Raw genomic sequence first — 14,434 nt, 5'->3', positions numbered from 1 at the left:
GTAACATGCAAGGTAAGCTAGTTGGTGGTGCAAAGCGGGTTCAGTGGGTCTGATTTCAGAACTCATGCTAATCATTCTACAGGCCACCATGGTATCTCATGACAGCTGGACCTCTAGCCTGGACTCAAGACCTACAATCCTACAGTGTAACACCCAGTCAGCAGTGCTGTAGGCCCTGCTTTGACCTCACATCATGGTTCCAATCTTATTCTCTAGGACCAAGCCCTTCCCTGTCTTCCAGTACCAGCAGTTGTATTCCGGCCGTTATCTATGTCCAACTGCTTGGCTTGACACCCAGATTCCCCTGGAATAAGAGTCTCGTCTTGAATCCCATCCAGTGGCTGATCCTAGGAATTTGCAGCTGAATGTACTTTATGTCAGTTCCCTGTCTTCCCAGTCTCCTGCTCTTTGCAGTGCTCCCAGGGATACCCATTGCCTGCCTGGGGGTGACTCCACCTGGGCCTTCCCTGCAACTGACGGAATCCTGGTTCTGGTAGTGCCAATTCTCAAGGAGCTGAAACCTTAGCTGAAAAGGAACTCCTGGATAGGAAACGATGTATAAGGTGCTAAAGGAGATGGAACTAACAAAAGTTCAAGATGGCCCCGGACAAGAAAGCAAGATAATTTAAAGGCCAACTGAGCTTAGAGTAAGAGACACCCAGAAGAGTCTGGAAGTTGGGCTGCTCCACAGGGACAGATTGAATTACAGGGCTGAACATGTATCGGAGACAGTGGGTGGAATCACCTGTCTGGTTCTAATACACTACTTGGGGCAGACAAAGGTTATGGCAGGAGGGAGGAAATAGAGGGAAAGAGTTACAGTTCTTAGAAGGCTTTGACCGCTAAAAGGCAGCATAAAAATAGTGTTAATTGCCCTCGCTTTGTCACATACAGGACTGAAGTCACATGCTGCCATTAATGTGACCCTGGAGAAATTACAAAATCTCTGAGCCTATTTCCTCATCTGAAAAATGGGAATAATTGTACTAATATCTACCTCAGAAGGAGATGAGGATGAAATAAGAATGCATACCAAAGGCTTTAGGACACTGCCTGGCAAGAATGTAATGCTGAGCTTTAAAAGGAGGGCTTTAGCAACTCACGACACCTTGGGACAGGGTACATGAAGCTGCCTTTGGGAATAATGACTGTTCAACTGGCTTCTCAAGAAACGATGCAGACCATCTGACTTAGAGATCACAAAGCACTTTCACATCTACTTCTTCACTTGGTCCTCCAGCCACTGGAAGCCTGAGCATTTCCTGCTCAGGTGTGACTTGTACTCAAGACCTTATCACCCGCACAAATAACTGGGAACTTTCTGCAGAATAGGGAACACTTCCCAAATACTGAATGCTTGGTGCCTATGGGAAAATGTCATCTTCCATGGAAAATGCAGGAGGCAGTCCATGCTGCATAGGTTAGAGTCTGGAGCCCAACTTAAAACGATAATGCACTCTAGACCACTTTGTAAGACTAGGGGACCCAAGGCAAACCACAGCGCTCACCTTCTCAAACCTACTTCTCAGATGAAATTCAAGTTAACTCTAAAGGGAAAAGAAGTCCCCAAGACATGAACACAGTCTCAGAAGTTGCAACGATGGGACAGCAATCCTGTCCACTTCTGTGTTGGGATATAGGTCCTAGGACCAGGCTGAATGTGCCTGTGATCACCCTGCCCAGTGGCCCACAGCTCTTTTCCCACTATAACATGATGGAGGGATGTCCCATGCTTCCCTCAGTGAAAGGGACTCCTTATGGCCATGATTCTTTACCAGCTGGAGGGAGGTGGAAACGTTTTGTTTGGAAAGACCCTTAGGAACTTAGGTGGCAGGCCTCTGGCCTCCTTTGAGCCCGAGTACCAAACCTGTAATTTTACAGATGAAAATCCTGAGGGCAGAGAGATGGAGTTTGGCTGAGCCTTAGGAATCAACAGGACAAGGACAAAACCCAGACCACCTGACTGCCAGTTCCTGCCCTTCCCTCTGCTTCCAGTTTTTCTTGGCAGGAGCTGGCCAGTCCTCCTTTGGAATTCTCCCCCAGTCTCCCGTTTAGACCTGGAAGTGCTCCTGATAATTCTTCTGCAGGGTTGGCTCTGATGGAAGCAGAACAGGTATCCTGAGCACATGCATGAGATTCTTGTACATGGACTCTGGAGTCTGGAGACTGACGGACTTTATCTGTCACTTGGAACATGCAGGCAGTTTACCTTTGCCTGGTTTTAGCAATGGCTAGCAAGACAGGATCACCTCTGGCTTTGAAAGGGCTCTAAACTATTTCCACAGCACTGAGAGCTTGGTAACAAGTGCACTGTGTCAACAGTCCATTCTGATAACAAGCTGCCAGCAACTCAACAGCTAACGCCAAAGGGAACCGACTGAGGAAACTGTGCTGTTGTTTAGTTCACTGAATTCTCAAGGTCAGAGTGTTCTCAAGTTCTCTGGTTTCATTTTGGACTAGCCCCAGTAAGGCTTGCGGAAAACTGATCCTAATATTCTTAGGAAATGAAATTTGAGGACTATTAAATGTTCCTTGGGAGGTTAGTTCTATTTTGAGATACCATGGACTCAAACCTGAAAGTAAAAATATCTCAGGTCTAGTTTCCCCTGAGAACAAATGGAATATGGTATTAATAGTTTATGTTGACTTTACATAATTTCAAATAAGCAAGCTATGTTCTATACTTAAAGTAACAACTCAGTAGTATATCCTGGGCACCCAACTTTTTCCAAAGAGAGCATATTAGTTATCTATTGCTGTGTTGACAAATTACTCCAAACATAGTGGCTTAAACAACAAACATTTAATATCTCACAGCTTCTGTAGGTCAGAAATCTGGCAGTGGCTCGTGTGGGTAGTTCCGGCTCACGGTCTCTCATGAGGTTGTCGACAAGCCGTCAGCCGGGATCACAGTCATCAGCAAGACAGACTGGGGTCGGAGGGTCTGCTTCCAAGATGGCTCACTCACACAGCTGTGGCAGCTCCTCACCTCCAGCTCCTCTCCACTGTGCTGCTGGAGGACCCTCACAAAACGGCGGCTGGCTTTCCCAGAGTGAGTGACACCAGACGGAAGCAATGCCTTTCATGCCCATAAGTGACACATCACCACTTCCATATTCTATTTGTTGGAAGGGTATCACTAAATTCAGCCTATACTCAGAGGGAGGGGACAAAAACTCCGCTTTTTAGAGAGAAGCAGATCAAAGAATTTGTGGATGGGTTTTAAAACCACTAGATACGAAAGCATTACTTCCTTATTTGTTAACAACTTACCAGTGCCCACTGTACCTCCCATTATTTTCGAATTCATTTTTTTTAAACCAGAGAGATAAATATTTGTCAAGTATTCAGGCAGGGAATTAAAGTATACCAACTTCTGGAAGGGCAGGTCTACTTATGCTAAGTTTCCTGAAGATAAACTTCACATATTAATGATGACAATAAAATACCCCACACCCCAAAAAAGGTCGTAACATCTCTTCTTAGGCAAGAGAGACTAAAATCACTTATGAAGAATAATCACTGTACCAAGTATCATTCTTTTCCTCAGATATTTATTAATATTCATTTCTTCCCTACACAAAGCCAATCCACGGTAAAATACTTTTATTCCATCCTTACTTAAGGGATATATACTGAATATAAAAACTGTACATGTCTTCAATACAGGTCATACTATAATTGTTTCCACCTAGTGGATAAAAAAGGTACCAACAGGGTTGGAGTGGATAGCTTCCATCTCAACAAACCCTGCAAACATTCTTTCTATAAAGCAAACAATCTTTGTTTATATATGTAAATTTTCATACGCACTGCCAGTTCTGGAGTTCGCCAGGCCAGTAACCTGGAATACTGCTAAGGATTAGGAAAGAATCCAGTCTCCCAGCAGCCCACAGATGTCCCAGTGTCCACAGTGAAGCTCGTTAGATTGACAACTGAAAAAGCACAGAACTAGAAGCCTGGCACACGGCCGTCAATCCTCGTTGTTAAGGGAACCAATAAAGCCTGTGCATTTTACTCCAAAGGAGAGTCCTCCCAGAACTCGCTCCTCTTTCCTACCCTATACACGACTTGTAGAAACCTTCCAATCTGAATTTTGATCTGACAGCAGATCAGAGGGGGGCAAGAAGAAGTGACTCAATAAAGTTCATTTTTGTCAAGCCATTGAGATTTGACAACTGACAGCAAAATAAACCACACGATTCCTGGGGTCAGGCAGTGTAGGAACAGGCAATGCTGTATAACTTGAGATTATGACAATAACTGTGCAGTTAGAAAGAAATGATTATGTTCCGTACACTGTTTAAGAATGTAACATATTTTTGATAAGACATTTTTAAAAGTTTTATTGCTTGAAAGAATGAACTCTTAATCATTTGGAAAACACAGTTATTCAGAAAAATGAATTTCTTGAGAGTTCCAAACAGTTAACCCTTGATAGATACTCCAAGCAGATAGTATACAAAAAATAATAATTTTACTACTGTCACTCATGTTACACAAATATGTCCTCAATTAGTTGTGCTCATTTTTCTTTCCTTTATTTTTTTTAAATCATCGGAACTTGCTTTTGAAAGCCCAGTATAGACTCCTCCCAAGCCCTACCCCACCGTCCACATAGTCATTATTGGCGTGAAATAAACCAGTGATATCCTTGATAAGAAACTTCAGAATTTACAGAAAGACAAAAAATGAAAAGTACAAGTCTCCTCCTAGTTTCTGCCTACCTCCTGCACCCCTGACAGACATTCAAACACGATGATAGACACAGACATAACTAGTTTCAGTCCCTTTCCTCAGTAATAACTATGTAACAGTGTTTTGTATGCAGTCTTCAAAAACAAGTATTAATGCCTATAAACACATGTCCTGTCAGAAACACAGACAACCTGTAATTTATCTGTTCCTACAGTTTGTACTTTAATACACAGGGTTTTCATTTTCTCCCTTCAAAATCTGAAAATTAAACTTAAAAAAAAAACAAAGAAAAAAAACCCTTTCCCAAATTCTATTTCCTAGGTATTCTTTTCCTTTGTGTTAAAAACAAAACAAAAAGCTACAGACAGTATCCTTACTTCTAATATAGATGAATTTCCTAACTGACGAGAGCAAGAGGAGTAATTTCTTTTTCTCCAATAAAACTTTGATGTTTAACTATAACTTAGTCTTTCAAAAAGTTCGTTTTTCACATAATTTAATTCAATTCACAATGTAACTGAATGTCTACTATGTGCAAAGTACTATGCTATATGTACAGGGTAAGACACAGCCCCACCCAGGAAGAGCTTGGTACACGTATGGTAGAGGGAGGGAAGGCAGGCAGGAGAAAGAAGCAAATACTGTAATAACTTACCTACGGCTGAAGAGAAGGCCGGGACCCTGCCTGATTAAATGAAAGGAGAGCAAATTCCTGGCCACTGATTGGTGAGGAACTCACTCTGTGCTGGCCATCTTCCCCAACTTCCTTCTTATTACCATTTTCCCCAGTCCCCCAACCCCCAACTACACTAAGCTGTCTGAGTTTGATGGCTTCCAAATAATTTTTATCACTACTAGACAGATGGCAATGGGACAGTAAACTTGTATTAGAATAATAGAGGCAAGGCCTGAAATGACAAAGGCAAGTGAAACAACAAACAGCACTTTTCATCACTGTGCTGCCACTTTTACATGCGATTTTGCCTTCTTATTTAAAATATTCTCTTCTTACTTAAGGGGAGGCCCACCCAAATCATGGAGGTAAAAAAGAAGATTAGAATTCTGATACTCTAAATAAAAAAAAGTGAGGAAAGATTCAATAAAGATATACACTCTTCTAAAGTAAAAAACTATGTAATAGCTCTGGAGAGGTACATAAACATCTGTTCTCTTCATGACAAAGAATGACAATGTCACAAATCATTTTTGGCTTAATTATCCTAGAGTAGTCATTATAAAAAGTCTATGTTTTTATTCTAAAAGAGCCAGAACTCTAGAGAATCTACCAACTTGTACTTTTGCTCATCTTCACGCTATGATCCTCTTAGGGAAACAACAAAAAGACCAGAAGGAGAAAAACGGCACAAAATGTCAGCATGTATAATTTTTTCCATCAAGTCACTGATTTATATATATGAACATATCTGTGGATTTTTCGGAGAAATATCTTCTTGCTTTTGGGTTGAATCTGCAAATAAAGCACTCAAATGACTAGATACAGTATCTGTGTGAAAACAGAAACCATGTGAAACTGAAATGGTTACTAAATACAGTGTACTATTAGGTTATTTTAATTATTTAAAAAGTCTGCTAGTAAATAGCTAATATATTGCTTCTTGCTTCAATATGTAATAATTTTAGATGTGAAAGTTACCTATCTCTGATGAAAATTCTGGACTACATTAACATTGAATAAAATATTTATTTTGATTTTTTCCCCTGTGACATAAGATTGTTTATTTGTCCTAACTCTCCAAATGACATCGTTGCCGAACCTCTTTGAGCTGGTCTTGCCTGAAAATAAGATAAAGATATTAGAAATAGATAAATTATACCTCTAAGGCTGAATTGTATTTTTAAAAAATCCCCCACCCTAAGTAAATAAATAATAAAAAGCAAATGGAAACATGAACCCACTAAGAAAAGTAATTTATAATGTTACCTGTGAATCATGATATTTCCATCCTATCATGTAATAGATCTGATATGTCGCAGGTACTGAACCATCCTCATTTCTGTACATTTCTATAAAGACAGGTAATGGTTAAAGTCTGCAAAAATGCAAGGAGGAAAAATAATCTCTATAAAAGTCATGTCTTCCAAAGAGAAATGGATATTAGGATACTCCCAGAATTCTGAGAATGCCTCACATGAAAAATCCTCAACCGTGGCGGCCAGATAGCTCAGTTGGTTAGAGCGCAAGCTCTGAATGGCGGGGTTGCCAGTTCGTTCCCACATGGGCCAGTGAGCTGCGCCCTCCACAATTAGATTGAAGACAACGAGCCGCCGCTGCCAGACGGGCGGCTGGATGGCTCAGTTGTTTAGAGCATGAGCTCTCAACAAGGTTGCCAATTCAATTCCCTAATGGGATGGTGGGCTGCACCCCCTGCAACTAAGATTGAAAACAGCAACTGGACTTGGAGCTGAGCTGCTCCCTCCACAACTGGATTGAAGGACAATGACTTGGAGCTGATGGGCCTGGGAAAAACACACTGTTCCCCATTATTCTACAATAAAAAAAATTCTTTTTTTTTTTTAAATCCTCAACCGTGAGAAGCTGACAGTACGGAAAGAGTAAGAACTGTTTGGAAAAATGATATGGAGCTACAGGATCTGTGTTTTGAAAGGAAAAGCAAGAAGTCTGATGGTGCCTCAACAGGAAAGGAAGCAGCACTGGCACCTTTAAGGGGTAAACATGACAGGGCACAAGTTCCCCAGTGAGGCAGTGTGAGAATGGCCAGCTCCCTTACCTCCATACACAGCAGCAGCCGCCAGCATTGTGTCCCGGTGCAGCAGGGCTTTTCTATTCCAAGCACAGTTACTCTCACCCATACCTAAAAATACACTACAGGCAGTTTTAGATAATACAGCAAATACCCCAGCAGTTCAATCAATACCACAGATCTAACCCCATGTCATCCAACCTAGAGAATGTCATCATTCTCTAATAGTCATGTAAAATAACTCAAATCATCTCCTTTTGCTCTCAGACTGTAGCTAGGCTTTAGTGACTCTAAGGCAAAACTACCTGAATCATCTGGACAAGTGAAGAAGTCAAATTTCAGGAGGCAAGCCCATAAGCACTGTACTTGCCAGCAATGGTCTAAAGGAAGTCAGCTGGGCAAAAGAGAGGTGACTGGCCCTCTAGGTGGGTCATTAGATGTTGGCAAGTGCATTCCCAAGGATGCCACATTTTATCCCCTTTTAGCTGCTCTTTGAAGGAAGGCAAGACACTCCTTATAAACCATAAACAGAAGTATGATCATGAAACTTGCAAGAGGGCTTTAAGACGGTCACGCAGGGTGTCACATAGGGTCTCAGCTCCCACTCCCCATATAAGAACACAGGATATGGTGAGGCCAAAAAGGAACACCCACGGAGCCATAGATAGGGGAGTCATATACCACTATATTCTCACTAGTGGCCAGGGGACACACACAAAGCAGGATCCACACAATCCGCAATCTGCCGTCCACTTTTTTCTGCCTGCCAACCAGCCAACCATCCAACCATCCAACGCAGTCACCTCAGTTACATCAGCAGCCAACTGGCCAACCGGCTACAGCCAACGGCCAACCACCACCTTGAGCCAGCAGCCCTCATGCGAGGCCGAGAGCCTGGAAACTGCTCTCTGGGACTCTGTCACCCCAGACTCATTAGACAGTATCAAAGCTATGCTGTGTTTTCAGATTTTACAATACTTTACTAATCCCAGAATAGGAAAAAAATGATGTGCATTCTTTTCAAGGGCATTTTTCTTAGTATTTTAAAATTTATTTTTAGATTTCTTCAAATTGATAGCTAAATGCTAAGGTTAATATATTATTCTATTGTTCATTAAAAATTAGTGTTCTATATTTGATTTTCTTTTATGTGTATACTTAAACAAAATTAGTTTGAAAGGCCACATTTAAACAAGTCCTCAAAATTAAAAGAATTTCAAAAATAAAGACACTTTATATTTATTCTCTACATGATCAAAAATCAGTTTCTTAGTTTTGTTTTTCTACTTTCATAAAAGAAACCAATAAAGTTCCCAATATTAAGGTTCTGTAGTACTTTAATGCTAACAGTTTAGACCTATTACACAATCGAATTTAAAAACCATCTCCTACATAGTGAGTATCAATTATATCAAGAGACCGGAGGTCAAATGGGACTCTATGCTAATGAGGGTTTTGGTGCTTTCATTTCTGCTTAACTTCCCATCACCATGACTGACTCACACGTTACATAACAGGCAACACTAGTGGAAAACAGGTTTAACTTTTTTAATGTCAATACCTAATGCATTTCTATGAAATTTCATATGAAATGCCTTCTAAATAATTATTATTAGGATAAACTAATTAAGGCTATGAGGCATAATGCTCTTCCTGAGGTGTGACCTAGGTCTGACTTAGGCATAATGCTCTTTCTGATACAGAAATTCAGATGCACTGCTGTATAGATAGCATAGTAACTGTCCTGCTAGGGCAGCCCACCCTTCCCTCATAAGGGAAGTTCACGGCCATATTGAACTTTCCTTCACCCCGCAGGAGCACTGTGATATGACACAAAAAGTGTAGACATTGGGATCATAATCCCAGTTCTGACCCTTATACAACCTGGGGCAAAGTCATATGACCTCTATTAAACGCAGTTTTGTTATCTTCAAAATGGAATGATAGCACTTCATAATGCATCCTGGTGGACCTTTACTGGAGACCACCTGGGAAATATATTGGGATCAGCTCTGGGTTTTGGGATAACAGATAAATCTGGAAAGTAGGCAACTGTTTACGACTCTCACAGTATTTTTAAGGTCAAGTTCAACTGCTTATAAAAATATCTAATTTATTATGGTATACAAGGCACAATACTGAGTATTGTCTGAAATAAAAAATAACTGAACTTACCTTAAAAGTACTGTGAAAGCCTCCAAAAATGCATTCATCGCTGACATACAACTTGTTTTGTAAAATTAGGTCAACATTCTTGACTTTTTTTCTGTGAATTAATAATAATGGCAGCTTAAATGAGAAATACCACAACCATCAAGAAAAAAGGTGCAATGCAATGAAAATACCAAAAACCAATTTGAAGGTAACACCATACTCCAGTCTGCAAAGCCACACACCTGGAAGTCTGCCAAGCCCCTCCCCTCCTCCATTCATCCCCTCACCACTCTTCTTTCCATCTTAGCTGCCTCTGACCTTTCCACCACAAGAATACTTGAGATTTCAGGATCTGAGTCAGGATGCTACACTGGGTTTAAATCCTGGCTCTACCATTTACTAAATACATCACCTTGAGCAAGTTACTTTTCTCTGTGCCTCAATTTCCTCATGCATAACAAGTTAACTATGGAAGATCTACCTAGTCCTACCTTCCTCATAAAATATGCTCAGGAACAATGCTGGAAGATGAGCTCTAACACACTAATCTGATAGTCTCTCCTCTGTGCTAAATTCTTCCAAGACACTACTAGGCTCACCTGATAAAATGTAGAAGCCTGGGATAGACTATCCTGCGTCATTTATCATCATTTCCCCATTCTACATGTTTAAGCAATATTGAATTAAGGTACAGTTCCTTAATTGGGAAAGGGACAGAAGTGTGTATCCTCTTACATCTCTATAATTTTACCCAGGCCGTTTCCGTGGCCTGGAATGCAATGCCCACCCCCTCAACACACACACCCACGAACCTGCACGCATCCCCCTTCATTCTCCTGGCAAACTCATTTTAGCTTAGGTGCTACCTCTTCTGCAAAAGCATCCCTGACTCCCTAAGCAGATGTAGGGGCTTTTGCTCTTGAATCTCTCCCTGTGCTTTAAAAAACAAGAATCTCATTCTACAGTTAAATGCACTTTCTGTCTATATCTGTCTCTCTGTGTCTCTCTAATAGAGCATAAGCTCCCTGAGATCAGGAACTATGTGTTTCCATCATTTGCTCAGTGGGTGGTACATGGTAGATGCTCAATAAATGGTAAGTGAAAGAATAGAAAATCAACCAGTTAATGTTTTTATCTACTTCGTTAAATATCACTATTACATCTTTAGATAATTCCTCTTAATCCTCCTAAAGAAAAATTTAAGACTAAAACACATTATTTGTGTAAAAGGTTTTATAATAAAAATAAGAAAAGCACTGGCAAAACCTCTTAAAGGTAAATAAAAGGCAACAGTTCCTCAAAATAACGACTGATTTAAAACCCAGATTATCAACTGGGAGGGGACATAAGGCAACCTTCTGGGGGCTGGAAATACTCTCTACCTTCGTTTGAATAGTGTTAAAAATACAAGCAGCTATACAATTAGGATTAATGCAATTTACTAACATCTATTTAGCTTCCATGAAAAAAAAAACAAAAAAACACACACACACAGATCAAGTTTGCAGTATAGGACTCTTGATTCAAATCATAACTCCAAATTTAGTGTGACCATGGACAAGATACTTAACTTCTCGATGTCTCAATTTGCTCATCTATAAAATTAGGATATTAGGAAGCCTCACAGAATTGTACCTAACACAAAGTACTGTATTTTTAAATCAGTGGGCAGCAACCTCTTCCAAATGATAGGTCTGATTTCTAGTCTCTTTCTCTTTTCTTTCTTGAAATGAATCATGAGCACAGCACTTATTAGATAACAAAAATAAATGCTATATTTGAAAAATATTTTTATCATTACAGTCTGAATGGTAAATTACCAGCCCACCACCATCTCTCAAGCCTTTGGATGAAGAGACTCTGTGATCACATCGAGGGAGCCAAGTGCTCAGGAGGAAGTGTGTGATTTACTCTTGGTCCCCTGTCATCTTGGGCATGCATGCTAAGGCTGCCAATACTGTATTAAATTTTAATGAATTAAGAGTGACTACAACAGGGCCGGCCAGATGGCTCAGGCGGTTAGAGCTCCATGCTCCTAACTCTGAAGGCTGCCGGTTCGATTCCCACATGGGCCAGTGGGCTCTCAACCACAAGGTTGCCAGTTCAATTCCTCGAGTCCCTCAAGGATGGTGGGCAGCGCCCCCTGCAACTAAAATTGAACAGGGTACCTTGAGCTGAGCTGCCGCTGAGCTCCCAGATGGCTCAGTTGGTTGGAGCGTGTCCTCTCAACCCCAAGGTTGCTGGTTCGACTCCCGCAAGGGATGGTGGGCTGCGCCCCCTGCAACTAGCAACGGCAACTGGACCTGGAGCTGAGCTGTGCCCTCCACAACTAAGACTGAAAAGACAACAACTTGAAGCTGAACGGCACCCTCCACAACTAAGATTGAAAGGACAACAACTTAACTTGGAAAAAAGTCCTGGAGGTACACACTGTTCCCCAATAAATTCCTGTTCCCCTCCCCCAATAATAATAAAAAAATGACTACAACAGTAAGTTTTCAGCTACACATCTTTCCCCTTGTAATACTCAAAGGAGGCTGGACGATGGGTAAAATGGTCCTGTTACAAATGGGTAGCTACAAGAAGCAGCAGAATCAGGTAAGAGAGTTCCAGTTCAGGAGTCAAGGCAAGAATTGGGCACCTCATTCTTCCACTAAGAGGCAAGCGTTCTCTTTGAATCTAATGTTTTTCACTTGTCATACAGACATGAAGTAGTTACCAGAGGGCTATTGAGAGAAGCAAGTACAACAAAACTCACAAAACAAACTATACATCTGTAAACAAAGTATTTTTATAATCCTCTTTTTCAAGATCCCGATTAAGGCTCCCTTGGGGAAATGTAGTTGTGGTTTCACAGAACACATGTTTATAATCTGTTCGGCTTCTCCCATTCATCAACACTGTTTATGCCATAAGACTGTGGAATAAAAAATCAAAGCTCACCAATACTCATTGAGGTAAGTTGAGGCTCTCCTTTGAGACAATCATTCTCCAGTAGCCCTCTCAATGGTAGATGAGTATTTCTGCATACCTCACCTCTTTTGTGGTTGAGAGGTAGGGTCTGTAGTTGTTGCTGCTCAAAGACTCTTCCAGGCCATTCTTTTTCCATTAAAAACCCTTGCCCTGCTGAGACCCACACCATGTGGCCGGAGCCCTCCCCTACTCCTACTTGCTGTCAGACATCAGGGTCCTAACCACTCCCCTCATTCATCAAAGCGTGTGCCACCTGGTTCAGTTTCCCTCTGTACCCCAATTCCTGACACCACCATGGGTGACTTCAATTTAATAACTGTCAAGTACCATGGCCTCTAAGATTTTTTAGTCTCCTCACCACTACTGGACTTCTCTTTTACCCCAACTGTGCCACCTCACCTGTAACATGTCCTGGACCAAGTTATCACTTTACTTCCCAAATCATCAATTCAAACATCTAATTTTCTGGTCGTATTCTCCTGTCCTTCAAATGTGTTCAGGTATTTCAACCATGATCATTCTCTGACCACCTTGGGATCACTTGTGCACATCTCCTCTGCTTCCTTCCAATCTATTAACCAGTTCTTAGCTTCTTTGGCCTATAATTTCAATTACACTCTTATCTTTTGCCTTTGTCTTTTTGTCACTCTCAACTAGCAAAACCCCAACCCAAACTGACCCAACTATCTGTTTTGTTCTTCGTCCCAAGCTGCCAACTGTTGTTAGAGAAAGTCATTGGTGTATTTGACCAACTTCAAATTCACCCTTCAAATTCTGCAACTTCCTCTGATCAATTCACTTCCTATTCCCTACAATGACTATTTCAAATTATCTCCACTCAATTCTCAAACCTTTGACCCTTTCATTCTCAGTATATGACACTACTCTGTTTGATCCCTTAGATGGAAGCTTCCTGCTATTAAACATAAGCACTGATGTCCTTTGGCACTATCCCTCCTCCCCCTTCCACCTTTTCAGGAACCTGACACATCGATCATCCCTTCTCTCTTCTAGAGTCACTTCTATGGAAGCACTTAGATTCTTCCAATCAGCACTTAAAGAAACTAAAATCTTAAGACAGAAAACAAACAAACAAAGAAACACCTCATCCCATTTCCTAGTCCATCTTCCCCTCTGACACCTGTAACCTTTCCGTCTCTCACCTCTTCTTCACAAACTTGAGAGAATAGGTATTTGCTGTCCTCACCTTACACTCAACCTACTCATTACTTCTACTCCCATCACGCTAACAAAACGGCTCTCAACACGGTCACCATAACCTTCTTGTTCCTAAATGTAATGGACGTTTTTTCCAGTCCATACCTCGCTTCTCAGCAGCATTTGATGTTTTTGAGTGTTACCTGTTTTAAATATTTTAGGTTCCATTTGTCTTGAACTTTCCCTTGGTTTAGATAATACTATATTTTCCTTTTGTTTCTCCTTACCACTTTGCTAGCTAATTTTTTCTTAGTTTCTTTGTAGGCTCATCCTTCTACGCAGATGCTAAGTTCCTAAAGGCTTAGGACCGTTAGGTTCCTAAAGGCTCAGTACCCAGCCACTTTCTCTTCTTACTCCATGTTCTCACTCTAAGCAATTACTTGAAATAGCACCTATTCGCAAATCACAATTTTTTAACCAGGCCAGTTGCCTCCTCTAAGCTACATACCCACATACCCATCTGCCTTCTTGACATCTCCTCTTAGATATTTCAAAACCACTTCAAACCCAACATATCCAAATGTGAACTCAAGAACTGTCCTTGCCCATAGTTGGTTTCCTCTATCAATGAAGAGTACCACCTATCTGGTTATGTGAGCTAGAAACTCAGCAGTTATGTTTGAAACGTCACCCTCCTTCATCAGCCACAGGTAATCTACCAGCAAGAA

At 41.1% G+C, this 14,434-nt stretch overlaps 1 protein-coding gene across 7 annotated transcripts in view; it reads right to left on the bottom strand.

The window, feature by feature from the left end:
• Positions 1-3,537: 3,537 nt before the first annotated feature.
• NDUFAF5 (NADH:ubiquinone oxidoreductase complex assembly factor 5) overlaps positions 3,538-14,434 on the bottom strand; it is a 37,601-nt gene continuing 26,704 nt past the window's right edge. For 4 of the 7 annotated variants that reach the window (XM_019752047.2, XM_019752049.2, XM_074317995.1 and 1 more), the window contains 3 exons: positions 7,449-7,532; positions 6,641-6,723; positions 3,538-6,492 (listed from right to left, as the gene is read on the bottom strand). In XM_019752047.2, the coding sequence (XP_019607606.2) occupies positions 6,400-6,492; positions 6,641-6,723; positions 7,449-7,532 (260 nt within the window). In that variant the 3' untranslated portion in view covers positions 3,538-6,399. Of the gene's footprint in view, positions 6,493-6,640; positions 6,724-7,448; positions 7,544-9,596; positions 9,688-14,434 lie in introns of those variants that run through there. The other 3 variants (XR_012491377.1, XR_012491378.1, XM_074317993.1) reach the window with 3 other exon arrangements.

This window comes from Rhinolophus sinicus, linkage group LG13, assembly GCF_036562045.2.
Source record: "Rhinolophus sinicus isolate RSC01 linkage group LG13, ASM3656204v1, whole genome shotgun sequence".
NCBI classification, from domain to species: domain Eukaryota; kingdom Metazoa; phylum Chordata; class Mammalia; order Chiroptera; family Rhinolophidae; genus Rhinolophus; species Rhinolophus sinicus.
Note: the sequence above shows the minus strand (reverse complement) of the source record. Positions and strands in the feature narration are given on the sequence as shown.